The sequence below is a fragment of the Elgaria multicarinata genome, chromosome 8 (assembly GCF_023053635.1).
Source record: "Elgaria multicarinata webbii isolate HBS135686 ecotype San Diego chromosome 8, rElgMul1.1.pri, whole genome shotgun sequence".
In the NCBI taxonomy this organism is placed as follows: domain Eukaryota; kingdom Metazoa; phylum Chordata; class Lepidosauria; order Squamata; family Anguidae; genus Elgaria; species Elgaria multicarinata.
Window position 1 is genome coordinate 75,324,254 of NC_086178.1, and position 27,144 is coordinate 75,351,397.

At 38.2% G+C, this 27,144-nt stretch overlaps 1 protein-coding gene across 1 annotated transcript in view; it reads left to right on the forward strand.

Moving 5' to 3' along the window:
* The window catches only part of DOCK1 (dedicator of cytokinesis 1), a 427,979-nt gene that overhangs the window by 51,172 nt on the left and 349,663 nt on the right, over window positions 1-27,144 (forward strand). The window contains exons 5-19 of the mRNA XM_063132809.1: window positions 624-720; window positions 1,051-1,199; window positions 5,410-5,545; window positions 6,285-6,442; window positions 7,972-8,053; window positions 9,615-9,750; window positions 11,612-11,684; window positions 13,882-14,024; window positions 15,594-15,719; window positions 17,227-17,351; window positions 18,384-18,482; window positions 20,388-20,460; window positions 23,082-23,185; window positions 24,295-24,478; window positions 26,189-26,286. Coding sequence (XP_062988879.1) covers window positions 624-720; window positions 1,051-1,199; window positions 5,410-5,545; window positions 6,285-6,442; window positions 7,972-8,053; window positions 9,615-9,750; window positions 11,612-11,684; window positions 13,882-14,024; window positions 15,594-15,719; window positions 17,227-17,351; window positions 18,384-18,482; window positions 20,388-20,460; window positions 23,082-23,185; window positions 24,295-24,478; window positions 26,189-26,286 — 1,783 coding nt within the window. The remainder of the gene's footprint in view (window positions 1-623; window positions 721-1,050; window positions 1,200-5,409; window positions 5,546-6,284; window positions 6,443-7,971; window positions 8,054-9,614; window positions 9,751-11,611; window positions 11,685-13,881; window positions 14,025-15,593; window positions 15,720-17,226; window positions 17,352-18,383; window positions 18,483-20,387; window positions 20,461-23,081; window positions 23,186-24,294; window positions 24,479-26,188; window positions 26,287-27,144) is intronic.

A 27,144-nucleotide genomic window follows, 5' to 3' on the forward strand; every position in this document is an offset into this window, starting at 1 on the left:
AAGTGGTCAAACAAAAAGTCTAAAATGTATAAAACCTTTGCCGGAAACAGGCCTGACTGGAAAATGACTATTCTTGTGTGTCTGATTTATTTTTATGCCCTTTTAAAATATGTAAATTATGAAAGCACTAATCACTTGATTACAGTATAATGGCACCTTCCTGACTGATTGCAAAGCTCCTTCAGTTAGCGCTGTACTTCTGACATACTGTGTAATGTAATAGTTGTACAATACCCAGGTGATGCATTATATAAATGTAGTAATTAGAGGTGCAAACAGAAAAGACTTGCAAAATAGTTTTTCTTTTCTTTCAGACTAGCAACGTCCAGGGCTCAAAAGAATACACTCACAGTCATATGGGATGTGTAGCTGGTTTTCTGCTTATGAGTACCAACTACTTACTCTCTTTTGAGTGTGTGTGTATATACACACACACATTTTAGAAATATTTTATGGAAGGTATGGAAGTTTTTAAGTAAAAAAGAATAGGAAAGGTTGTCTAGAATGGCTTAATTAAATGTTAGCCATTTAATTGGTGCAGTAATAGTTAATAAAATTTGTGTGTTTCTGCTTAATTTTTTTGTCTTTTTCTCTGTATTTCTCTATACCACCCAAATTCTTAGACAACATGAAACTGTTATACCCAGTGAACTACCACTTATTCAGGAAGTTACTACCACACTACGGGAATGGTCCACAATATGGCGGCAGCTCTATATTGTAAGTACAGTGCAAGAGGGTTTGCTTCTTTAAAAAAAATCTGTCAAGGTAAAGATATTAGAAAATCCAATGGTTATTGGGCCAAAATTCAATTGTAGACCCATTTTTTTGCATGTTAAGCCTCCCAGGTTCAATCACTGATGCCTTACATTAAAAGCGAAACTCAGGCAGCTGGGCTGTGAAAGATCTCTGGCCAAGATCTACAAGAATTGCTATTAGTCAACTGTCCATACTAGGCTAGATATATATCAGTGGTTTGACTATGCAAATGGCAGCTTTAATTCAAAGAACAATAAGAGAACTAATTTGTAGACTTTTCCTTTCTTACAGCAAGATAACCGAGAAATGTTCCAAAGCGTAAGGCACATGATATATGATCTTATTGAATGGAGATCGCAAATACTTTCTGGAACTCTACCCCAGGATGAACTCAAGGAACTGAAAAAGAAAGTCACTGCCAAAATTGATTATGGAAACAGGTTTGTGAAGTCTAGTTTGACACACATGGCATTTTCTTTTCTTTTTTGCATGTAGGGTTTATAATTGGGACCTACATCAAAACATTGCAGTATGGAGTATTCCTGGTCATTGTTCCAGCCAGTCGGTATCCTTCAAAATACTCCATTTAATTCCCCCATCGTGGGGTGGGGGGAGTTGCAAAGCTGGGATGAGAGATCGCTTTCTGGAATTACAGGTCCTACGCAATCCGTGCTATCCATAACCAGGTTCTACTGCAAATATGTAGAGCTGGTATTTCCAGAGCTTTTAGAATGGCTTCAGAGGTGGTGGAGGGCAGGAATCCATGGGCTTGACGCTCGCTTGGGCTCATTCCAGCTTGTGCAGGTTGGACTAAACTGTGGTTTGGCCTGAGATGCAAATGCTGCTACTGAGGGAAGTTCTAACTCTGCCCTATTGTCAAATAAATTACACTGGTCTTAATTGGTTTACCCTTGAGAGCTAAATTCTTATAACCTGAGAACTGTGAAGAACTGAACTTTAAGGTGAAGATAGATTTAGCCTTTGAGATACGATTGAAATGGGTTGAACACCTGCTGCTGTTTTTATGCTTTTAAATTTTTGTATATTGGTTTTTAATGTTCATTGTTTTTAACCTTTGTAAACCAACCAGAGAGCTTTGGCTATGAGGCAATATATAAATGTAATAAATAAATAAATTCTCTGAAAACACATGTCTTGGAATAGAGCAAATCTGCGTCCAAACCACTTCCACTATACTTAATCTCTTGACTCAATCTTAACTTTTTAGAAGGGAGTTTCTAGTCCTCTGTATTGTAGCTGTATGTTTCAGTTTCTCATGATCAAAATAAATTGTAAACATTTTCCCTAGCTGTATGTGATATAACTATTTTCCTATGAATAACGTTAACATCAGTTTCTTGTTTGAAATGTATTATTATTGAGGATTCTTTCATTCTCTGCCCATTTTTTAAAAAAGTATGTATGAATGATTTTGGGGAACTGATGTGGTATCTGCCTTCTAACTGCTCAAGTAAAAGAGAGTTCTGCTATTCACACTCTTTGTGTGTGTGTGTGTGTGTGTGTGTATGTGTGTATACATATTTCTAGCAAAACTCTAAAAAAAACCTAATGTGTAAGCAGATCAGTTGAGAATCTTACTGTGTTGAAGTTCTTAATTAGTCATTACCTGTGAATCCAGAGTGAAGGCTGTTGCAGTCTTTGAAACCTGAGATAGATGTGCTGCTGATTTTGGAACTTTTGTTCTAAAGATAATTCATTTGCCGTCAATTAATTGGTTCAAATCCCAGATGCAACAATATAGTGTGAATGGTATCTGGATAAGATGGATCTGGATAGATATCTGAAAAGTTTGAAAACGGAGTAACTACCATTCATTTCAGTTGACTGGTCAACCAAAACAATTTTAACCACTTACAATCCAACTCAGCAAAAGTTTAAAACAGCATAATGCAAAATACAGCATGAAAAAGCAAAAACGCAAAAGCCAACAAGACCTAATCTTCTGCTTGACAAATGAGCATTGGAACAGCCATCAATTCCTCTGTATTTTCCATAATAAATAGTAAAATGTGTTACAATCAGAAAATAAGAACTTAATATTAGCAATATCACCAATTCGCCTGACTGGAATCAATAACACGCCAAGCAATTTCTCTTTGGCATATCGTAAATAGGTAAATAGTTTACTTTGTAGTCCTATTTGTGACTTGCCAAAGAAGATACGCTCTACTGGTAGAGCTCCAGATTTATAGTAGATCAGCAAGGGATTCTGACTCCCAGTGGTTCAATAGCAACAACAAATAGCTTCCTGCTCCTAAATTAGGCTGCTAAAATCAAGAAAGCTTGCACAGAAAGAGGAGATTTGTGTGTAAGCTCCAGTTTTGTTGTTGAAAGCAAATTTCTGAGCTGAGCTCAGAGGCACACATTGTTCTACAATTCTGTACTGCATTCCGGAGTCACACTTTTGCACCTTAAAAGCAAAAGTAACTATATTGGCTGTAAGAAAAACACACACCCCAAATCCATGTTAGGGCAGTACACTTATTAGGCTAATAGAAAGGGCACAAACATGTGCAAGTTTCCTAGATCTCCAGATCTCTTAATCAGGCAAGGTGTTACAAAAAGCAGATAGGAAAAAAAGATGAGGTGGAAAATGAAACTGACTTAATGCTGAACTCCTAAAGGCGAATTTATAGACTTCTTTAAGTCTGACTTTAGCCTCAGTTTTGGAACAGAAACTGCATTGGTTGCCCTGTGGGATGACCTTTGCCAAGAGAGACAGGAGGAGAGCAACTTTGATGGTTCACTTGGACTTCTCGGCAGGTTTTGATACCATTGACCCTGCTAAGCTTCTGGATCGGCTGTCTGAGTTGGGGACACTGTTTTACAGTGGTTGCATTCCTGCTTGGATAGCCATTTCTAAAAGCTGGTGTTGGGGGATTACTGCTCTATACCATGGCAATTAAATCACAGGGTTCTACAAGGCTCAACCCTCCCCCCTTTCTGCTATTTAACATCTACATGAAACTGCCCTGCATGAACTGAGCTTTTTAGAACATATCCTGGAATTCTCTGGCTGGCATTTCTGACAGATCTGCAGAGGTTCCTTGGAGAAGAGGTTCCTTCATGGCAGAAGAAAACATTTTTATAATACAGGATTTTTAATATTTGAAAGGCTGTACTTTCGTAATTCTAGTGTTATTGGGCGAGCAGAAGCTCTGTAACTAAGAGGTGGGCGTTTTGTTTTTTTAGGTCTCTCATTGGAGTACATGGTATGATTGCATTATGGAAAATCAGCTATATATACTGTTGAAATAGTTCTGGCCTTTTCCATCCTTCATCAGTTGAAATGGTTATGAAAAGCCCCACTAACACCATTATGTTATAGAACATCTATAGTCCATGATGTGGGCTGTTCTACCCCATATAATTAACCAGATGTTGTGGATATTATTTGTTGGTTATTATATTTTGCCATCTGGATAAATAAATGGTTATTTCATCTCCAGATGCTAAATGTTCAGAGATTATATGACTTCTACTGTAACTTTATTCATCATTGTTTTGATGGACTAATTAAACTATTGCAACGTTCTCTTTAGAGCTGGGAAGAGAACTGAGTTTGGATCTCTGAGTAATATATGTATCATAAAAGAATGTAAATTTTGTAGCTGTGTATTGTGTTTTCCCTTTAATGAAACAAAAATGACAAGTTTACATCAGATACCTCTAGACATAAACATTTATTTATTGTGCCTTCAGTAAATGCCCTGTGGACTTCACAAATCAGCTTGCTTTTCACCCCCTCCTGCTTTTTGAAATAATGTAAAACAAGCATTTTAGTTTTATTTTCTGTAACAAATGCAGAATACTTATGAAATATATAGTTAGTGTTGAGCTTGGGATTTTAAAATGAGTAGTGCTGACTGGCTATTTCAAATATCCTAGCATTATTGGCAAGGAGGCTTCAAACAAATAGGAGCATTTGATAAAATCACATAGCAATACCTGATGGAAGGGGAGTTACAACGTAATGCTATATTAACTGTGCATCGTCTCTCTGTTTGAATTTCTAGAAGGCAGGATATGAATGGTGCAGGCAGATTGTATATGATCACTTATTCCTTTTCCCTACCTTGTACTGCCAGTACTTCTGAGGCAGCTACCACTTTTTTGGCTGAACACCAGTTGGGCTTTACTCACTGTCATTGGTTTTTTTGGGGGGGTTATGTTATGGAAAAGTGCTTTGAATTCACCCTCTGCTTGTGTAAAGTGTTGTATTCTGCTCTGGGATTAAACTGGAGCGCTTCAGGAACTCTACCCCATATCCCTTTCCTGCCCCCTCTCCCTGCCTTTTTGTTCTACTTTAGTTTGCTTTACTGTTGTTGTTTTTTTGGCTGAATTTGTGGTGTTGCTATAAACAAAAACTCAAAAATATTAATCATAAAAACAGTGGAGCATTCCAGAATGCCATCATATATTGGGTCCGGAGACTGGGTCTAAGGCAGGCAGAAAGGAATGTACCATAATGTTTTGTTGTGTTTGGTTTAAGGAACTTCGGAAAAACCAAATTATATCATGTCTTAAAACTGTGTGGGTTAGAGAACGGGGACCTTGCTTGAAGAATTTCTTTGGCCGAACAGAAGTTATGTTGACAATGGTCTGGTATATGTATTCCTCTTCATACAGAATTCTTGATTTGGATCTAGTGGTAAGGGATGAAGACGGCAATATATTAGATCCAGAACAAACCAGCACCATCAGCCTTTTCAGAGCTCATGAAATAGCTTCCAAACAAGTGGAGGAAAGACTACTGGAAGAAAAAGTGAGATCCAAAATATATATTCTTCCCCTAGTTTATATTATGAAATGTGTAAATGGTGAAATGGTAGCAAGGATTGGCTTGTAATAGTCAGCCTCTGGAGTATTTTCAAGGTTACGTTTTCTGAAGACTTCGTTTGTTTTGGTATTATGTTCTTTTCCAGAATCTGGAAAGAATATGAGTCTCTTTTTAATTAGAACCACAGCATTTAAAATTCTAGTCATAGATGATAGATTCTCTTCCCTGCAGCCACCTCAGGATTTATGTAGAGGTTGAAAATTTACCCCTAGTCTGTTCAATTGGTAAATTTTATCTTCTTTTGCCAACTTGGCAACACTACTTTGCTATCCTGGCTATTTCTCCTTGCCCTTTACATCTGGGAGACATAGTTAAGTTTCCTTGACTATGTATCCAGAAGTGACAGTATGTGCACTTACTCACAGCCTGCCCTACAAGCAAGGACATTGTGGCTGCAAATGACCAAGAAAGGCAGCTCTGCCGGCACCACATCTATATACAACCCTCTTTCTTTGCTTTCTTCTCCCTCTCTCCACTATTTCCCCTGCTGCAGGGAGGATGGATAGATATCAGATTAGTGAGCTATAGAGTGGGAACCCAATCCACAAACATTTGCAAGGAAAGACTTCAAATAAATGTTTGTATTGTTGCATTTAATTAGTTTTGCAGTAATTTCGGTGGAGTATTTGGTACAGTTTTCTTAATTTTTCTCCTTCTGTTTTAGTCTCAAAAGCAGAATCTTGACATTAGTAGACAAGCCAAGTTCGCTGCAACGCCTTCATTTGCTTTATTCGTAAACCTGAAGAATGTTGTTTGTAAAATTGGAGAAGATGCTGAAGTCCTTATGTCTTTGTACGATCCTTTGGAATCCAAGTTTATCAGGTTAGTGCTTTATAGAATGTTATGTTTGCTTTGATAATGTCCTGGTTTGCATGTAACAACCCAGAATTTTGTAAATATCATGAAGGAGGCAGCTGTAGGTGGGAGCAGCCGAACAAACCACAAACCTTCTGTACATGGTTTGGTTAGCTTTATGTGTGAACCAAAAACTCTGGCTTGCCTCTCCCCTGACAAGTCAAGAGAAAGTTTAGTTGCTCCTGCTATGTCGTTTTAGTTAGCACGACAGCATTTAAAGCCCCAGTCATAGATGATAGCTTCCACACACACCCCTCCTGTACACTCAGGATTTGTGTAGAGGCTGAAAGCTTGCTACTGGTCCTTTCACCTGGGGTGGGTACAATTGCCTCACAATAACTCAGATTTTTTTAAAATAAATCTAAATTATTGTTATGTGCAAACTGGGCCAATGTTTAGGTTTAGAGCCAGCCTAACACAGGTCTGGGATATGAACGTTTACATTTAAAACAACAACAACAACATGCGTTGGGAGAAGAGGGGAGAGAAAGAAATAAGTGTTCCTGAGGGCATCTCAGTTTCTTAAATATACAATGGCCTAATCTACACCAAGCAGGATATTGCACTGTGAAAGCGGTATATAAAATGCAGGAACTGCACTACTGCCTTATATTGGTATTGAACTGCACTGACAACTGTTGGGGGCCATTGACACATGCCATTTACCACTTTCATGCCGCAATATCCTGCTTGGTGTGACTCCTGCTTTCATACCGCTTTCATAGTGCAATATTCTGCTTGGTGTAGATTAGGCCAATGTGTAGATTGGTGTAGATTAGGCCAATATGGTATTAAAGGGTTTGGAGCACTTATGATACACACTTAGCAACCCAGTCTCTCCTCTCAGTCTCATATAGTTACTTCAAGCAAATGATAACTCCCCACTTCCCCTTCAAACAAAGTCCCCAGTCTGTGTATTCTTCTTAGTGATAGATTGGAGTTTCCCCTTCTTTTTAAATTATAGTGGCCAACAGCACAGGTCTTTTTTAAGGATACAAAAATATGGAACCTATAAAGTACATTTCACATCAGGAGCATAAATGATGATTATTGAAAATGGACACAGTGCTTTCCTTTTGAAAAAAATGGCACTGTGAGTCGATACGTGAAATCTAGATCTTGAGAAGGCTGTTTAAATTTCTTTTGGCTTCATACATAACATGCTCTTAAACCTTTTGGTGATGCACCAGGAGAAACAACAACCCACCATCAGGATCCTTCTTACTTTCACAGACCACATTTCTTTTGTGACACAAATGGAAGTTAAAAGGAAGCAAAGTATTTGGGAAAGGGGTATTTCTGTTGCAGGTTTGACTTGATGCGTGTATGCAGAAAAATAATATTGCCTAAAAAGAGCATCATTTTACATAATTTGCTGGGGAGGAATTTTGCTGCATTTGTTAAATATAGGTTTTAATATATTGTAATGTAACATCTTGGGTTTTTGTTTGCAAAACTTGATACACCATTGAATTATAATTTTTTTATTTGTATAGTGAGAATTATCTGGTGAGATGGTCAAGTTCTGGTCTGCCGAAAGATATAGATAGATTACATAATCTTCGAGCCGTCTTCACGGTAAATATTCTTTTTATATTTGCAACATTTGAGGTATCCTGTCACTTCTATATTTTGCAAAGCACACATAGCTTATGGCCCAAGAAAGGGCCTTAGCTCAGCGATGGAGCACATGTCTTTCCATGCAGAAGGGCCCAGGTTCAAAGCCTGCTACCTCCAAGGCTAGGAAAGGCCCTTCCCTGAAATGTTTCTGCCAGTCAGTATAGACATTATAGATACTGAGCCGGTGGGTCTGATGGTATAGGGCAGCCTCTATATTCCTGCCTAGGTTCTCTACTCCTCTGCCACATATTACCATCAAGGCATAGTTTTCCTTCCACTATCTGCCATTTAGAACTAGAGCTAGATTGGAGGAAGGCTTAAGCCACAGTCCTATGCATATCTAGACAGTAAGAAGTCCTACAACTCTCCCCAGCCATTTAGCTGTTTATGTTTTTGTATGTTCAGAGTTTTATATTATGTTTTATCATATTGCATTTTAGGTCTTAAGTTTTGTGAACTGTCTAGAGAGGTTTGGCTGTTGAGCAGTATAGAAATTGAATGAATGAATGAATAAAATGAATGAATGAATGAATGAATGAAGTTTCCTAAGGTACAAATCCTATGCCTGTTTAGACAAAAAAAGTCCTACAACTCTCAGCATGCCTCAGCCAGTATGGATGGCTTTGGAATGCTGGGAGTTGTAGGACTTTTTATGTCTAAACCTGCATAGGATTGTGCCCTTAAATGACTAGATGTGTGCCATAGGGTTCGTGCTCCTGCTTTGTCCTCTTTGAGCCCCCAGACTGTGGAATGATCTCCCTGATGAGGCTCGCCTGGCACCAACGCTGCTATCTTTCCGGCGCCAGATTAAGACTTTCCTCTTTGCCCAGGCATATGGCGGCACATCCTAATTACCCACATGTTTAGTTTTTAATCGGTTTTTAATGCTTTATGTGTGTGTGTTCTGTGTTTTAAAGTTTTAAATTTTGTATACTTGTTTTTACCTCAGTTTTAGAATTTCTGTAAACCACCCAGAGAGCCCTGGCTATGGGAGCGGTATATAAGTGTAATAACATAAATAAATAAATAAATAAATAAATATATGGACTTCTACGAGGCTTTTATTTTATTTTTTATTTTGTTTGAAGTATATTTATGCTGCTCCTCAGCCAAAAAGATTCACAGAGTGTCTTACATATAATCAATTAAACAATATACATATTATTTCAGTTCTGGCAAATGTTGTAGGAAATTCTTTTCCCTGATTAGGGTAACGTGATTTCTGCTTCTGAACTTCATTTTCTTATCATACTAACCAGCTTTGAATTCTCTTGATAGTTGTGCAGTATATATTAAAGCTTACAGAATTCTTCATGATTCTGAGATCCATTTTTAAACTTCCCATGTAAATGCATTCCTTGACTATCATTATAAAACTTTTTGTCATGCATATAATGTCTTAAGATTGAAGGGGTGGCATCTCAAAAGGTAAATGGTGAATCTTCCCTTTCATGTACTCTGAAGTAAAAATGTGAATGTATTTTGTAAAGTTAAATGCATGAAAACCTAATATTTCTAGGACCTTGGCAGCAAAGACCTGAAAAGAGAGAAAATCAGTTTTGTCTGTCAGATTGTACGAGTCGGCAGAATGGAGCTTAGAGACAACAACACAAGAAAGCTAACCTCTGGGCTACGGCGACCTTTCGGCGTAGCAGGTAATTCATTCTTTTTAGGTACACTGTCAAAATGTGCTGCAAGTAAGAACAGCTGTTTGGTATTGAAGAATTGCTGACTTGTCATATTGTAGTTATGAAAATAATTGTTCACTCTTTTCGTATTACATTTTTGCCTATATGATATGCAACCTGTTAAGGAATGTGCAAGTGCCCTTCAACGCTTTACATCATAGGTGGGCGGAAGACAGATCTCCAGATGGTTTGGACTTCAACTCCCAGAAGCCCCTGCCAGCTTGGCCAATGTACAGGAATGTTGGGAGTCGAAGTCCAAAGCACCTGTAGCTCTACTTTCTGTTCACCCCTGCTTTGCATATTTGCTGCATAGGAGCACTGCTGAAGTACCAATGTAGCTGTGGCAATGATAATGGCTGCATAACGTGCCACGTGCCAATTTCCAGTCCTCTGTTTGGCCCAACACAAGGTACAGACTGCCATAGCCTACCTATCTTCCTTCTCTCTGCAAATCGATTATGGTCACGGGATATGGTCACTCAGTTTTACCTTCCTATCATTCTCAAGGGAGCTGTCCTTGTTTTTCAAGTGCCAAGGTGGAGAACCGAATGAAATTAATTCTGATTATTCAGGTACAATTTGGAGTACTCGGAGAGTGATGCCTTATGAAGTTAAGTACTTGGCTTGTTGAGAACATGTTGGTAATGAACATAGCTCTGATTTCGGGAACTGGATGGCTGTTTTAGTGTATCAGATCTCTGCAGCATAAATAGACAGGTTGTTTCTCCATAGTCACCTAAACATCGTCTTCCACAACCACCTGAACATCTTCCTTAGGTCCATGTGACAAACACAGTCGCTGTACTAGCATACATGATATATTTCTGTTTCCGGCTTGATAGTGGTGATGTATGTGAGGATAAAGTGACTATCTCTTTCCAAGGACACTTTTTGCACTTATGGTTATGTGCTGTAAAGTATTAAGTCATGGCAAGTTGTCGTGGGTGTGCTCCAACTTATCCTAGCTGGGAGAACTTTACTTAGAACTTTACTTACAAAAGAACATAAGAGCCATGCTGGATCAGACCAAGGGCCCATCTGATTCAGCACTTAGTTCACACAGTGGCCAACCAGCTGTTGACTAGGAACCCACAAGCAGGACATGGAAATTTCTTCTGTGTTATCCTATGTCTGACAGTGGCTATGTCCAACTATGTCTAAGTTGGCTAGTTGAAGTAAACAACTCCTCCTCCTCCTCCTCCTCCTTTTTCTTCTTTTATCCAGGCCTCTCAGCATGTCACCAAGGCAAAATTTAACAAATGTTTTTATTACTGGCTTTTATCATTCTACTGTGCTTCTGTTGATTTCTATGTATTTTAATGTTGAGATTTATTTTATTTGTTGTTTTATTATCATATAAGCTACCATGGAATTTTAAAAACTGAATAAATACAATAAACTGAAAGACTTAGTAGAGAATATTTCAAGTTCTGAGTGAGTTCTTGAAACTGTACATTCTGGAATGTACAGAAATACACCAGAATGGTACAAAACTGAGAACTTGCATTCTTTCTGAGAGCTGCTACTCTCTGTTAGTCTTACAGCATCCACCATGAAAGTGGGAATTTATTCTGCTATAAAGTGGGTTATCAATTGTAACATGTTTCGGTATGTGACGCACAAATGCATACCCATTATTAGCTTCAGAAGATTCTACTTTCAGTGATGTGAATGTAGAAGGGCTATCTTTGAACATAATAATACATTTTGCCATAAAACAGTTCCAAACTGTCTGTCATGAAGTACAAAGATGTCTTTATGCGCCTTTGCCACTCTTTCCCTTTAGATGTTGATCTCTTTAATGACGTTTCTTTCTTTTTGATTTCAGTAATGGATGTAACTGACATAATTAATGGGAAAGTAGACGATGAAGACAAGCAACACTTCATTCCATTTCAGCCGTAAGTACAAAGTAATGTAGAAGAAATGTCAGAGGAGATTTCTAGCATTATTATGGCAGATTATGATTCTTCAGATTAAAATTTAGCTTAGATAATTTTGACAATGGGAAGGCTAGGAAAAGGAAGGAAGAACACCGTGTGTGATAACTTAAAATATCACTCCAAATTAGCAATCAAGTCACTGCTGTTTGGGCAAGAGTTCTATTTTAGTCTACAACCATTTCTTTAATAAAATTAATCCAATAACATTATAGGAACTAAACTACCATGTGACTTTTTGCATTCTTTAATGTTCAACATATGTAGAATGAGTGTGTAGGCAATGCTATCTGCACTGTGCTATGAGTTTAGGGCAAAGTAGATGTATAAGTGACTTGTTCAGATGAATGCGATAGTTGGTACTGTCTCTTGATAGGATCCAGGGAGCTATTTCAAGATCTTAAGCCTTATTTGCAGCTGGTGGATTTTCTTTTAACTTTGAATAAAAGATACTCAGACTCTGCTGTCATCCCTGCCTGTAGAGCTCTCCCCCACCTGGAAGAGTTATCCTGCTGCTAACACCAAATGTAGAGGAACAACCTGTGGGTTATCATGTACAACAACTTGTATCTGAGTTTCCTAGATTTTTGGGTAGAAATGTGAGAGCACTGATCAGCCATAGGCATTGGAGTACATTCTGTTCTCTGTAACTAGTTGTCAAGGGCAATGATTAAATATCTTGGTTACACAGTATAAGAGACAATGTTTCTGTTCAGGGACTGACTGTGAGCTTACTGTTGAACACTTTTTGGCACTTTTTAAATTCTCCATGTAACAAATCATTTGCAAAATCAGGTGCATTTGTATTAATATCTGCAATTTTTTTTAAAAGGAAGCAATAAACATAAGATCAATTTAATAAAGTAAATTTACCTGTGAACTTGGTTGAAAGGGCTGTGTGGGCTGTGGAAGAGCAGATGAAACAATTTTTCAGGTTTTGGATCAATAATTGGTGTGTTTTTGTTAGCAATCAGTATTGGGCAAAAGGCGGGATATAATAATAATAATAATGATGTATGTGTATAAGTTCTTAAAAGCTTGCAGGTTAAAAAAGGAACTAGGTAGTTTATTGACTTTGGAAGATTTTTGCAGTGGAGTGCTTCCCATTAATGCTTTGCCATCATTATAACTGAAACGACGACAAGTGTATATTTTGGTAGGTAAGAATCAACGCTAGAATGCATGTTTACAGATAAAGAAAAATAGATATTAATGGCACACTTGTGGGTTTCTTGCTCCATTAAATCTGACTTATAGTGGTTTGTACAAAGGATGCACAATAAAATGAACCATGGTTCTCTTTTGTTCTTGCTGTTGCTATGGTAAATTAAAATGTTCTTCAGCAAAAGTCTACATCAGGAATGAGTAACGTGCACACTTATGATGAATAGCAGTGTCATTCCCAATGTTGACTTAAGTGCTATGTATATGAGGTAGGTTCCCCCCCCCCCCGTGCTGTGCCTTTGTTGTGTTACCTGACCTCACCCACCCACTCCCATGCTTGCTATTGGCTGCCCTTGAAATAAATACAAACACAACAGCTGTCACGTGGCACTTGGTGCGGTTGCTATGGCGTAGATGCCATTTTTCTAAATGCTGCACTTTTCTTTTTTAAAGCCAATATTTTCTATCTTGTTCAGCCATTATTATTATTATTATTTATTTATATAGCACCATCAGCAGTGAAATCTTTCATGAGTTTCTCCCTCTCCTTCCCCACCCCCACTCTAAGCTTTCGCTCTTCTGCTACCTCTCATTATGCTGTTACACGATTCATGTTACATCCAAACAGGTCTTGCACATTCCATGGGGTAGTATCTTCTACATTTGGGTGTTTTGTTTTTTTATATGTGACCTCTTCGACTTTTCATCTCTATTCCACATGCTTCTAGATATATGACTAGAATCTGGTGTATGCTTGTTTCTGGAATCATAAATTTGCTTTACTTCTCTTTATTAGATCCACAATTTTCCTGACTGATTATCTTCCTATGTTTGTGTTGTTCCTTTTCCTATCCTTTGTCTTGTGTTAACTAATGAACACTCTTTGTTAACTCTATGATACACTCTTTGTTTCCTTGTTACTGTGACTTCTGGCTTTCTGTCCCCCTCCCACCTTTGTCACCTTTTGGTGTTGGTCGTCATGTGCATCTTCCAGGCTAGCGTTGGATAACGCCATTCGACACAAGCAGCTGAATATATCATCCCGTTTTTCACCCAGGGTGGCGGGGGAGAATGATTTCCTTCAGACTGTTATAAACAAAGTGATTGCTGCTAAAGAAGTTAACCACAAGGGCCAGGGTAGGTACTTTGCTTCACTTCACACTATTAGCATTTGCAATGAGGTAATTGCTCCCAATTGGTCCGCTAACCTTAAAATTGCACTGGAAGTTGCCCAAAATTTATTGAGGTTTGTTTGGCATTGGAACATTCCCTTTTTCCATGGCCGCCCGTCCCTCATTGGGAACTTTGGCTATTTTACTAATAGCCTTGATTTGTTGTTGTTGTTATTGTTGTTATAAGCTTTTACCACTTATACACACTTCACTGTCATATGATGCATCCGTCATTTTAGAGATTTACTGTGTGCTCTTTACATAAAAATGTCTGGATGGTTAGCTGTGTTGGTCTGTTACACCAAAAATGAAGTCCTGTAGCACCTTATTGGTTCATCTTTAAAGTGCTACAGTGCTCTTTGTTTGGTATTTAGATCCCTTGTCCTGTTCTTGCCTTGTATGTGGGCAACACGTGACTCCTTTACAAAGAATTTTTAAAACATTTCTTGCTTTAGAACTGATATCAGTTTTACATCTAGGTTGGTTAAAAGGCCTGAAAATGAAAGAACACCCCTAATGATTCTTTGTGTACCACTGCCATGACTTGTCATGCCTTCTGCAAAACAGATATTGGTGTGAAATGGAGAAAAGAAACGGGGTATCAGTTATTCAAGGCATAATATATCTTATTTTTCGCTTTGGTAGCTGTAAGGTAGGCACTCCATAAGGTATAAAGAACATGGTGCCCTAAACTTGAAGTGATCTGACCATTTTTGAAAGACAGTTCCCTGAAATGGAGCACAATTAGGAGCCAATGACATCACTCTCTACCAATTCCATTTGTGCTCATATGCATAATACAGAGCATGACAACATATTAAAGCAAGTTCCGTATCCATTTATCTCATTAATTTATCTTCAATAAATACCTTGCTTGTCTAGGCTTTTGGCAGGTATATAATATGGTAGCATGGCATTTTTTCTCATTCTCTCTATACAACCCTGTGTTGCTGTTGCTACAGAGTTTAGTGCTAGACTCTGTTCAGAAAAGCAAGAGAGATATTCACTGCTCAGAGAGCTCTGCAATCAAAGTACAAACTGGAAGGTGAAGTTTAAGAAAGTAGAAGCAAGGTTAGAGATAGTGATCAAAGTATTGGGTAGCATAGACCTCATTCACAGGCAAGATATAAGAAGTGCCCTAATCTGCAGAGGGAATGTAATTAATAAACCATGTATGTTAGAAAGAGGAAGTCCATCTTGGAAAGAGAAATTCATGGAGGATAAGGCTATCAATGGCTATTAATCATAATGACAATATGCTGTCTCCAGGTTCAGAGGTACCTTGCCTCTGATACCAGATGCTGGAGAGGTGGCTTCTTGTCTTCATGTTGTGCATGTGGGCTCCTCTGGGCATCTGGTTGGCCACTGTGGAAACAGACTGCTAGGTAGTAGGTCTTTGGCTTGATCCAGCAGTTCTGCTTATGTCTTTAGTATTTTTTAGCTATTATTAAACATTAAGAAAATGTCTGGGATTACTTTTTTATTTTTTACTACAGATAGTTTCTGAATTAATAAATTGTACTTAATGCTACAGGTTTATGGGTGACACTGAAGCTTCTTCCAGGAGATATTCATCAGATAAGAAAAGAATTCCCTCACTTAGTTGACAGAACCACAGCTGTGGCTAGGAAAATGGGATTCCCTGAGATTATTATGCCTGGTAAGAGACAATAGTTGATCCGATATATTCACAAAATTGGAGGTGATGTTAATGTTCTTTCCTGTCAGGTGAATGTGTAGTAGTTCAAGGAACGCATAAACTGAATTAAAAGAATATGGAACTAAATCGTATTTTGAGGAGATTTGGCTTATATATCTACTTTCAGGCTTGTATTAATAATGTAGTAGCACTATTGTATAAACACTGTGGACTAACTGTGCACAGATGGTAGGATGTCTAGCTCATTTAGTTTCAAAACCTAGATTCCTGGTGTGTTTTGACTACTTGGGCTTTTAATATATGTTATAAATGAATCTATGAAGCAATAAAGGCAGACTTCAAAGGCGGCTCTGTTGCTTGCATGTCCAAATGGGCTATCAAATGCTTAGATTATCTATTATTGCATGCAGATGTATGAATATTTTGCATACAAAATGCTAACATTTACTCAATGAAGTGCTTGCTTTATTACATTAATGCAGGGGTATAAGGAAAATGCATAGCAAAGCTAACTATTTAAAGAGCATCTACTCATTTTACATTATGCTAAAGGTATTGGAAGAAGCCCTCGTGATGGGGTATCCTGGGAAAGAAAACCAGCTGGTCCCAGCAATTGTATACATTTTGAGTGTGTTTTACAGTGTTAGGCTTCAGAATGAGCACAAGAAAGTGATGGCAGAATCGGCTCCCTCCCAATGAGCCAGAAGAGCCAAAGGGAAGGAAGTAGACAAGAAATAAATAAAGTTAGCGGCAGAGAGAGGTCACAGGAGATGTGAACTATAAATGCACATTGAACCTGTCCAGGAAAAGATGGAAGGTATCCTGGAGATATTTATTTACTCAGCAGGAGCCTGTGAGTAGAAAGGGACGATGATGGAGTTCTGTAGCACGTAGACAGAGCAGGAAATTCATCAAGTCTTTTTTCCCATCCCAAGAATGGAGAAAGAATCAAGGGAAATATTCTGAAGCCTGCCAGGTCTCAAGAATGTTAAGTCTTAACACAAAGTAGATAGCAAGGAATTCTTTCAAGTAATCCTCTCAGACTATGATCAAGAGAGAACTTGTTCAGAAACTAAGTTTGTTTGTTGTTTTGAGATAAAGGGTATATCCATTCTTTTTTGTGAATGTGCTGCATCATTAGTTTTGTTGTTGTTATGCACAGCAGGATTCATTTAGTCACAGAATGGGAAAATAACTGTATATGTGGTGTGGAGCTGATGTGTTGTTATTGAATGTTTTGATCTTGATAGTTTCTGAAACTTACATAAACTTGCATTATTTTGAGTATACGCGGTTCCCTTTTCTTAAAATGGAAGGATGTCATGCTAGAAATTCTAGGATATGTATGCATTCAAAGTTTAATGTTCATTTTTAAAATGACCATGTGTACAGTAAGTAAACAAAAATAATGTCCTTCGTAAATTTGTTTTCTGTTTATGTAGGATATTGATAGACAGTAAAATATTTTATTAATGGGCTTGCTATTCTCTTTCTCCTTTTCTCTCAGGCGATGTCCGTAATGATATCTATGTAACATTAGTTCAAGGAGACTTCGACAAGGGCAGCAAAACCACAGCAAAGAATGTAGAGGTTACAGTATCAGTTTATGACGAAGATGGCAAAAAACTGGAGGTACATTACTGGGAAGGATTTATTTCCTACGTTAGGGTTGGGCATTTGGCTGGTCAGAAAAGGATGTGATCAACTTACTCTTAAAATACTGTCAAATAATGGTTAAATTATTTTTTTAAAGCATTAACTTTGTAGAACATCAGAAAAGATTGTGGCATTTCTAGATTTCTTAGAATTTAATGTATCAGAATTTAATGTATCTGGATTTCTCAGAATTTAATGTGTTTCATGTGTTTTTATTTTAACCAATACCTCCAGTTCTTTCAATATCAGTAGTTTTTCTAGACCTGAATCCAGACCCTCACAATAGGTTTGTATGGATGGAAGGTATTTCCTGATTCCTGCAGCAAGCCAGATGGAATGAGGGATACTTCCAGGCAGTGATCTTTGTCATTGATGATGATGACTTAAATTATGGGAGGTGCCTGGTAGGATAAACTTCACAATGCTGCTAGATCGGAGGGAGCGAAACTTGTGGCCCTACAAAGTTTTTGACCTACAGGTCTAATCAGCCATAGCCAGCATAGTCAATGGTGAAGAATCTTTAGGCCAAGACGCCTGGAGGGCCACTAGTTGCCCACCTCTGCTCCAGGATTAGAGCATCCTTCACTCGTTAACAAATGACACCATAATGAAATGAGAAAGATAAGCGGCCCACAGTGATATTCTTAATTTCATGGAATATTTAACTGCAGTCAAATAACAATAGTCAATTGATAATATTTGATAGGTCACTGCTAACCCTACTTTTCTTATAAATTCTGAGAGTGTCAAAATGCATAGGAAATTACTGTAAAAATTAACCTGAGTCATATATTTTTAAATTCAATTTTTAATGGAAGATATCAATTTCATGTATAACAAAGATATTTTCTCTTTATTATTGAGTAAATTGTTGCCCTCATATTGAAGCTGGCGGTACCTAAATCTGTAATTTCCTTTTGACTTGGAGTTTCCTTTGAATACTAATAGCATTTGTTTATACATGCAGTTGAAAAATTGCTTAACTGTGTTTTTCTTTTCTTTTTTAAGAATATAATTTTTCCTGGTGCTGGAGATGAAGCCCTTTCAGAATATAAATCTGTGATATATTACCAAGTAAAACAACCTCGCTGGTTTGAAACTGTAAAGGTATGCCTAGCATGAATATTCCTTTTTTTAAAAGAAGAAAGCAAGAGGGAGGGAGAACCCAGTTGATAGACTTGGTGTATTCCTGTCAAAGACTGAGCAAGGTATCTGTGCTAGAGAAGCTTCTGAAGGTTGCTAAGGAACAACTTAGATGAAGACATCGATTGAATATATTCTTCTGATCGTGACAGCTTTGACAGAATTATTCCAACCTCTATTTCAAATCTCTGTTGTATTAGAAAGTAAACAGTTTAGTGATTGATTGTAATGTAGGCTATAAATGTATAAACTACACACATGCACTGTGAGATTATTATTATTATTGTATTTATATCCCGCCTTTTGCCCAATGCTTTTATATCCCGCCTTTTGCCCAATTATTGGGATTTATCATGCATTGTTAACAAAACTAGAGCTGCAGCAGCAGTTTAACAGAACAAATGCTAATATTAATGGCACTGGAAACCCAAAGGAGTTTACACATTTAAAATTAGACAAGAGGAAAAGGCAGGGTAAGAAATAGAGGAAGTAATAGGTGTCGTGTGTGAATGTATTCGCATATGCGTTGGGCTGAGCTACAGTTGTAGGGAATTCTGCCAGACATTAAGATTTGGTATAAGAGCCATTGGGAGAGAGCTGCTACAGCATTAGAGCTTTTGCTGCGATAGGTTTTAGACTTAAACAATGGAAGGGAGAATGTGAAGTTGGTTAAGGAAACGGGGGTCCCAGAGTCTTGATGGTAGCAGGTCCTCATGGGAAGCCTTTTTGATGATGAGTTTGCGTTCATTGCAGCGGCAACCAAAGGACGGAGGGAAAGACAGTCTGGGCATAACTGAAAGGCTGAGCACAACCGAAACAGTCAGACAGAGTAAGAATGCAAGCAGTCAGGTTTGGAATAGAAAATATGGAATGTATGGACAGTGCTGGACAGGCAGAATGTAGATAGTCAAAGTGGCAAGATTGTCATAGGAACATAGGAAGTTATCAGGTCAGACTATTTCTCCATCTAGTGTTGTCTACTGAATTTAAAAAACAATATGTACATGAGGTTACTTACAATTACAGATGAAGTAATCTGACGTTTGTGCAGGGGGTGAGTGCTACATTAGGGGGAAATTGGTGATCTAGGTGAGGGATGAGGAACATGTGGCCCTCCAGATATTTTTGGAGTGCAACTCCCATCAGCCCTGGCCAGGCAGAGCAATAGTGAGAGATGATTTGAGTTCTACAACATCTGGAGGGCCCCCATATTCCCCAGTCCTGATCTAGCTGCATGCTGAATTTTTGAAATGACTGGCTCAACATAGACCACTTACTTCCAAATGGACTAAAAAGTCCATCTGGGTTGAAGACCAAGCAGAGAAATCAGCAAGTGCATTGCTCTATAATGTTGGCTTCTCATTTTCCTGCTTTCTGTAAAAGTACTGGCTGTATCTTTTGTAGCTTGGTTCTTTAAAACTCTGAAGAAATAATGCTGTTGACCTGTAAAGATACCATGAAACAAAGTGCTGCTGCTTTCTGTTCTGATTTTTAATATAGCTTCTAATACAGCAATATAAGTATTATTTGAAAAACATGCTTGAAGGATCTCTTGAAAGCCAGTGTGGTGCAGTGGCTAAAGTGTTAGACTAGGAGTCGGGAGATCCGGGTTCTAGTCCCCACTTGGCCATGGAAAACCACTGGGTGACTTTGGGTCAGTCACAGGCTCTCAGCCCAACCTACCTCACAGGGTTGTTGTGAGGATAAAATGGAGAGGAGGAGGATTATGGATGCTGCCTTGCATTCCTTGGAAGAAAAAAGGCGGGATATAAATGCAATAATAAATAAATAAATAGGTGCATCTTGGAAAGGCTAGTAAAGCAAGGCTTTCTTATATGTGTGTGTTTATATCTTGTTCGTTTTGTGAAGGTTGCAATCCCCATTGAAGATGTGAATCGCAGTCACTTAAGGTTTACGTTTCGGCACAGGTCATCACAGGATTGTGAGTAATTCCCTCCCCCACCACCCTCCACAGGCTCTGGTATTTCCTAGTGCCTGAATCTGCTTTAAAGAAAGTCACTGCTTTTAATTTTCTTTCTGATTTGAAGTCCTTTCCCTCTGGCCTCATCTCTTCTGCCTTTTGATATATTCACCTCCCTTTTGCACTTCCACAAGTAAAGTCAGTTGATGGCATTGGCTGTATGCTGCTTAGAGGCTGGTAAGTAGGGATATTTTAACAGGGAAAATAAACTAACTTGCTTGCATTTTGTATGGGCTGCTGTGATATTCATTGGCCATGAAGTTCAATTGTAGGGAAAGCTTGCTTGTGACATTTTTTAGCCAAGTACTGACTCAACTAGGTATTAATGTTTCTGATTACGATGGTTAGCGTTTGATATTCTTGACATCCCTAGTATCCAGCTTGTATGTACTTTATTATTATTACAATTTAGCTTTAGAAAATGCATGGTTAGCAAGATTGCGATAAAGCAGTTGTCTCAACTAACGTGATTGGATCTTCTAAAAACCTGCAGTTTGAATTCTTATTATGCTGTCAGCAGCAGAATCAAAGCTGTAACTTTCACTGGATTTATTTAAGAACTTGCAGTATTTGACACCTACTCCATAATGGTTAATGCTTGCGTAATTAAAAGCTGCTATTTTGATGTAAAAATTAGTCATATGAATGAAAGCAGTACTTACTTTAATAGGATATTTAAGAATTTCGCTAATGAAAACAATGTGCAGCAAATTACTGTCATATTTATGACTGTGAACTACAAATTGGTACAGTAGGAAGCATTCACATTATGTTGCAGAACATCATGGGTGGCAAAATTATTAGGTCTAAGATTATTGTATTCATTATGGATTAAGGCTCAGGACTGCCGCAGTGCTTTCTGATATATTTTGGAGGGGCTGCTGCTGGGTTGATCAGCGCTGCCCTTCAGTTTCTATTTCTCATCTCTGCTTGTCCTGACCTTTTGTTTCTTTGAACTCAAACCAGAGGTTTCTTTATTATTAATAATGACAGAAAATGGAAGTAGCTGATCATAGGCTCACTGGGATCAGCTGTTGATCCAAATGAATTTTCCACTATGCCATAGATTATATTTCAGGCTTTCCATACAGTGTTACAAAGAAAAATGCTTTCCTTTGCTCCTAAATTCACAGATTTACACTTCTGTGCATGTTATTAACTGGAAGAAAGCTAGAATAGTCCTTTCGTACATCAAGAATTGAGGAAGATGGGTTTTAAGGACGAGTAGTGGTAGTACTTAAATTCTCCTTGGTATGAAATGGTGAGATAATCTGGCAATACAACCCTTTTTGTAGCTTAGTTTAACTTTATTTATTTATTTATTAAATTTAGATACTGCCCCATAGCTGAAGCTCTCTGGGCGATTTACAAAAGTTAAAAGCAGTGAACATTAAAAAGTATACAAAATTTTAAACCATCAAAAATATAAAAACAACAGTATAAAACAACTTTGACCTGAAGCCTTACTTTTAAGGAATAAAGGACCAATATCTTTGACAATAGGTATTCAATTATTTCTAGTCATACTATCAGAAATACTACCTGTCAGCATGTTTTGTAAATGAGTGCATTCTTGAATGACCTTTCCCATGAACATATGATATTTCCTGGTGATGAAGAGCACACTCTAGCGCTTACATGTGAAGCCATATAGCTCGATTGCAGGGTAGGGAGCCTCCATTTTGTGGGAGTTTCCCAACCAACCCACCAGCTTCTCATTTCTTAGCTATAACTGCCAAATGCTCAGGGCTAGAGAAATGCAGCCTTTCTACACCACTGAGCAGGGGAAAGGCTGTCCCTTTCTCTGTGCAGAGAGCAGCATAGAGCGATGGTTCTGACCTTCTTTTTGCCCAGAGATAGAGGAAGGCGGCTTTGGGGAGGGGGCTTTGAGAGGGAGGGAGGAATCTGCCCCAGAGTGTGTGTGTCCCAGTTCCCATTTCTTGCGCTAGTGCATAAACTTGTGAGGTTTCCAGTGCCAGTATATTTCATTCCAAGGGATTGGCATCTGAAGGTTGTGCGGAGAGCCCAAAGCATCCCTTGATAGGGCCTACTTTGGGATCCTGGAAGTTGGGAGGGAGAATGGAGGTAGATTCAGCTGACAAGAGGGCCAAAGGAAACTGACTCCCTGGCAATTATGGAGGGGTTTTCATTAGCCACACCATCCACAGCCTTGTATGCAGTAGTGCATCTGGTGTGGCTGTGATATGAGTTTTGCATGCAGACAGCCATTCAGAGCTGTATGTAGGTGCTAATGGGGCACTTTCTTATAGACTTGGGAAAAGGGAATTCTCTGAACTGTGTTCCTTGCATGCAAATAGGTGGATTTTGCCTTCTGTTTTTAAGATTCTGACAGCACAATATGCATGTCTACTCAGAGGAAAGTCCTTAATTCCTAGGTTAATGTGTGTTTATGATTGCAACCTAAATTTCTAATCTCTTCTGCATATGGACAACCTAATAATGCCTAAATCTTTTCATCATGTATGTGTTCTAGAATGTCAGCATCTGCATTCTAGGATGTCTTCACCTGTAATCTATCAATTTAGTTACACTGTGTTTGTGCTTTTTCTTATTTTAAACAGCCAAAGATAAGTCTGAGAAAATATTTGCCCTGGCATTTGTTAAATTGATGCGGTATGATGGAACAACGCTACGGGATGGAGAGCATGATCTTATAGTATACAAGGTATTACTCTAAATGCATGCTGCAGTACTTTGAGAATCCAAATGTTTAAGGGATGGCTGTTTTGTTCAATGTGATGTAGAAGCATAATTTCAACATGTGTTCGAAATACTTTCCCTTCGCCATGTCATTGCTTCACTTAGCCTGGCTACAGTTGACCATGCGTTGGTAACCTTCCAGCTGGATTATTGCAATGTGCTACATATGGGGTTTCCTCTGAAGATGCTCCAGAAACTTCAGTTAATGCAGAACAGAGCAGCGAAGTTGCTTACTGTGACTGACTGGTTGCCAGTCAGTTTCTAGCCTGATTCAAAGTGTTGGTGCTGGCCTTTAAAGCTCTGAATGGCTTATGACCGGTCTAGGAGCGCCTTCTCTCATATGTTCTTGCCCAATAGCTAAGATTGTCTTTGGAGACTCTTCTCTGCGCACCATTCCAATGATGCAATGGGTGGCTAGCAGGGAAAGACCCTTCTCTGTAGTATCCCCTTGCTTGTAGGATGCCTTCCAGGGAGATCCACTTGCTGCTTCATTGTATGCCTTTAGACACCAAGTTAAGACCTCCTCCTTTAAAAAGGTATTTAATCTTTAATACGTTGCTTGATTATCAATTTTTCTGCTGGCTCTTCCATGTTTTCAATGTCTTTAAATATTTTTAAAATCTTCTAATATTGAATTATTTAGATACTTTTATTTTATGTTGTTGTTGTTGTTGTTGTTTGGTTTTAAGATTATAAACCACCCTGAGTGCATTTGCTAGTTGGATGTTATACAAATCTAGTAAATAAATCTCAGAAGAAAGTAGGGTACAGGAAAGAGAGTCCACTTTCAAACAACTGTTTTGGAAAATAGTTGGAGCTTTCATAATAGTTAAACCATATGCATTTGAAACATTTATCTTTTTTATTCCCTCTAGAGTAGGTAAATCAGAATATTAGTGGAATTGCACAGGTATCAAAAAGACATTAATGTTGATATGTGACATGGTTTTGATCTAGTCTTTGAAGGCTCTGGAATTCTGGCATCATTCAGATGTAACTCTATTTATATGTAGAGAGATGTGAGTATAAAAATTGTTTTCAGCGTTTGTGTTTTGTTTGGGAATAATGTTTCAGGCAGAAGCAAAGAAGCTAGAAGATTTTTCAACGTACTTAAGCTTGCCATCTACTAAAATAGAATTGGAGGAAAAAGGCCATTCCACGGCTGGCAAGGGAATGCAAAATCTTGGAAGTTGCACCATCAGTAAAGATTCCTTCCAGATCTCTACTCTAGTTTGTTCAACAAAGCTAACTCAAAATGGTGAGCGCAGTTCAGGTTGAGTCACCCTTTTCTATCTCTAGGTTAGGAAATTTCTTTTGGGCATGGATCAACATGTTTATAGTATCTAGTATTTACATCATGCATTAAACGAAGAGAGATTTTGGTGTGTTTTTTCTTTTTCACTGTACAGCTTCACAAAGATTTGCAAGGCAAGTTGATGCAGTAGTAATGCCTAAATCATTTTCAATATTTAAACCAATATTTTTGTTTGTAATTCCTCATTAATATACTAAAACCTACAATGAGACCGTAGTGATGCTGCTTTGATTGCTAGGCAAAATCAAATTGACTTTAGAGGGTAATTTCTTCATTGTTAATGTTCTGCTATACACATTTTGTCAGTTTTATGCAGTACGTTAGAGATGGTTTTATGGTTCTTTTTAGTATCTTTGGAATTGAGCTTTTATGCTTCCCATATGTTAATTGATCTGGATGTATGTTGTTTGCATTAGATTTGATGCTGCATATGTAGTGAGACTTAAGCACATGTTTTACAGATGTTAATATTCAGCTAATTGTGGTAGGAACTTGGGAGGCACAACAAACTTTGCCATATAAAGGCAAGTTTTTTATATAGAAAAGGTCTTTCTATTTTTCTTTTCCTAATTTTTCTTTTCCTAATTTTAAAAGTCAAATGTTTCAGGGCATCATAGTCTATTAACAGTTATCAGTCATATGCTACTAAATGAGTTGCCACTCTAGAGGCAGTATCCAACTGCGGCATTCCACTAGCACAAGAGGAGAGTCAGACTTAAAGTTATGTTTGCACATGTGCAGTTATGCAGACGGATGTGTAATGTGCTTGTGCAATCCCTTATACAATGGAAAGATTTGGCAGAGCTCTGCTAGTACTATTTAAATTTGCCAAATGGCACTATTGGATATTCTTCAAGGATTTTATTTACAATCTCTGTGCCATATTTAGCCTGGCAAAACAACAAAAAGCAAAGATGAATCAAATCTCTTATAAATACAACTTTTGGATTGAGGCTGACCGGGAACATTATATTCCAAATGTGGGTCATCATCAATCGTTCGACAAATTGCCTTGATTCCTTACATAACTTTTCCGTATAGAACTGTATAAGCCAAGTCACACACTACTGCAGTTGCTGCTTTCCTGTGGCTTGATCCTATACACCAGCCTTCCTCAACCTGGGGCGCTCCAGAGGTGTTGGACTACAACTCCCAGAATGCCCCAGCCAGCTCTGGCTGGGGCATTCTGGGAGGTGCAGTCCAACACCTCTGGAGCGCCCCAGGTTGAGGAAGGCTGCTATACACATAGGTGCTATTTGAATGGCAGAATAATGTCTGGTGGGCAGATTATGAGGAAAGTTCCCATATGCAAACCACCAACCTCTGAGCAGCCTATATGAAAACTTCTCACATTATTTGCCCATTTTACTAGCAAGCTGTAGGTTTATATCATTTCAGAATAGCGGTGGGGAATAACATAATTGAATTGACTTTGCTATTGTGGAAGAAATTGTACCATGTGCTTTTTTGGTATATGTAGATGGCCTCCATATTAAACTCATAATGTTTATGCCCGTTCAAATTTTGATAACAATCCTCTGCATACCTTTTATTTCCAGATAAGCGTAGCCTATGAGTTGTTTCCATCTTTGCTCTGAATTGTAGTTTATCAGCAGTGTAACAATTTACCCCCTTTCTGCTCCTTTCATTTAGTGGACCTTTTGGGGCTCTTGAAGTGGCGATCCAACACAAACCTGCTGCAACAGAATTTGAGGCAACTGATGAAAGTTGATGGGGGTGAAGTAGTTAAGGTGACCAAATCCATTTTCTAGCAAGTCTTTTGCTGATTTATTGATTTGAAAGCAGACAGTGTTCTTGTATTTCTACAATACCGATATTTAACGTAGGATAATACTACTGCAGCGCTAAAAGTTTTAGCATCTTTGACCAGCTTAACACACACAGACTAGCATATGTCTTCCCGGGGCTTTGAGATCCACAAAACACAAAGTCTTTTGATGCATCTAGCCTTCCAGAAATAGCTAAAGCCATCTCCTTTTTAATTAACACTTTGATAGTCTATCCCTTAGATGTAAGTGGTGGGAAGAGACTTCCTGTTGACATGACATTCTTCCTGCTTGGTGAAACTTGTTGGCCAGTTGCACACATCCCGCCCCTTAGCCAAGGATAGAAAAACTGGAATATGATTCTTTATTCCTTTGTCACTCTGGTCCATTACACTGATAGCTGATCTCCCCCTCCTTTGATCACCTGAAGATGCTGTGCATGTTTTTGTGTGCAAGGTTTTTTAATGTATGATAAAGAGGAAAGATCTTGTAAAAGCACTTTGCAGGTTTTTTTCTGAGTCAAAATACGCTGCTTATTATTTGCTGATAAAATAGTAAATATATACTTTTAAAAGGGGATTTTAGATTGATTTTTATATCACTTTAATTTGAAGAACAAATACATTTAAGAGAGTGGTTTGCTCTTGCTGTCTTGATTGTTGAAGTTTATGTCTGGCTTATGCTGATAGTTAAAGTAGCAATTGCGTGATCGATGTATGCACCCACCAACTCAAATAAAACTTAATTGCATGGAGTGATGCACGGAACTATTGCCAAGTAATTTATAACTTGCCATAGTGAAATATCATAAGAGATCAGCAT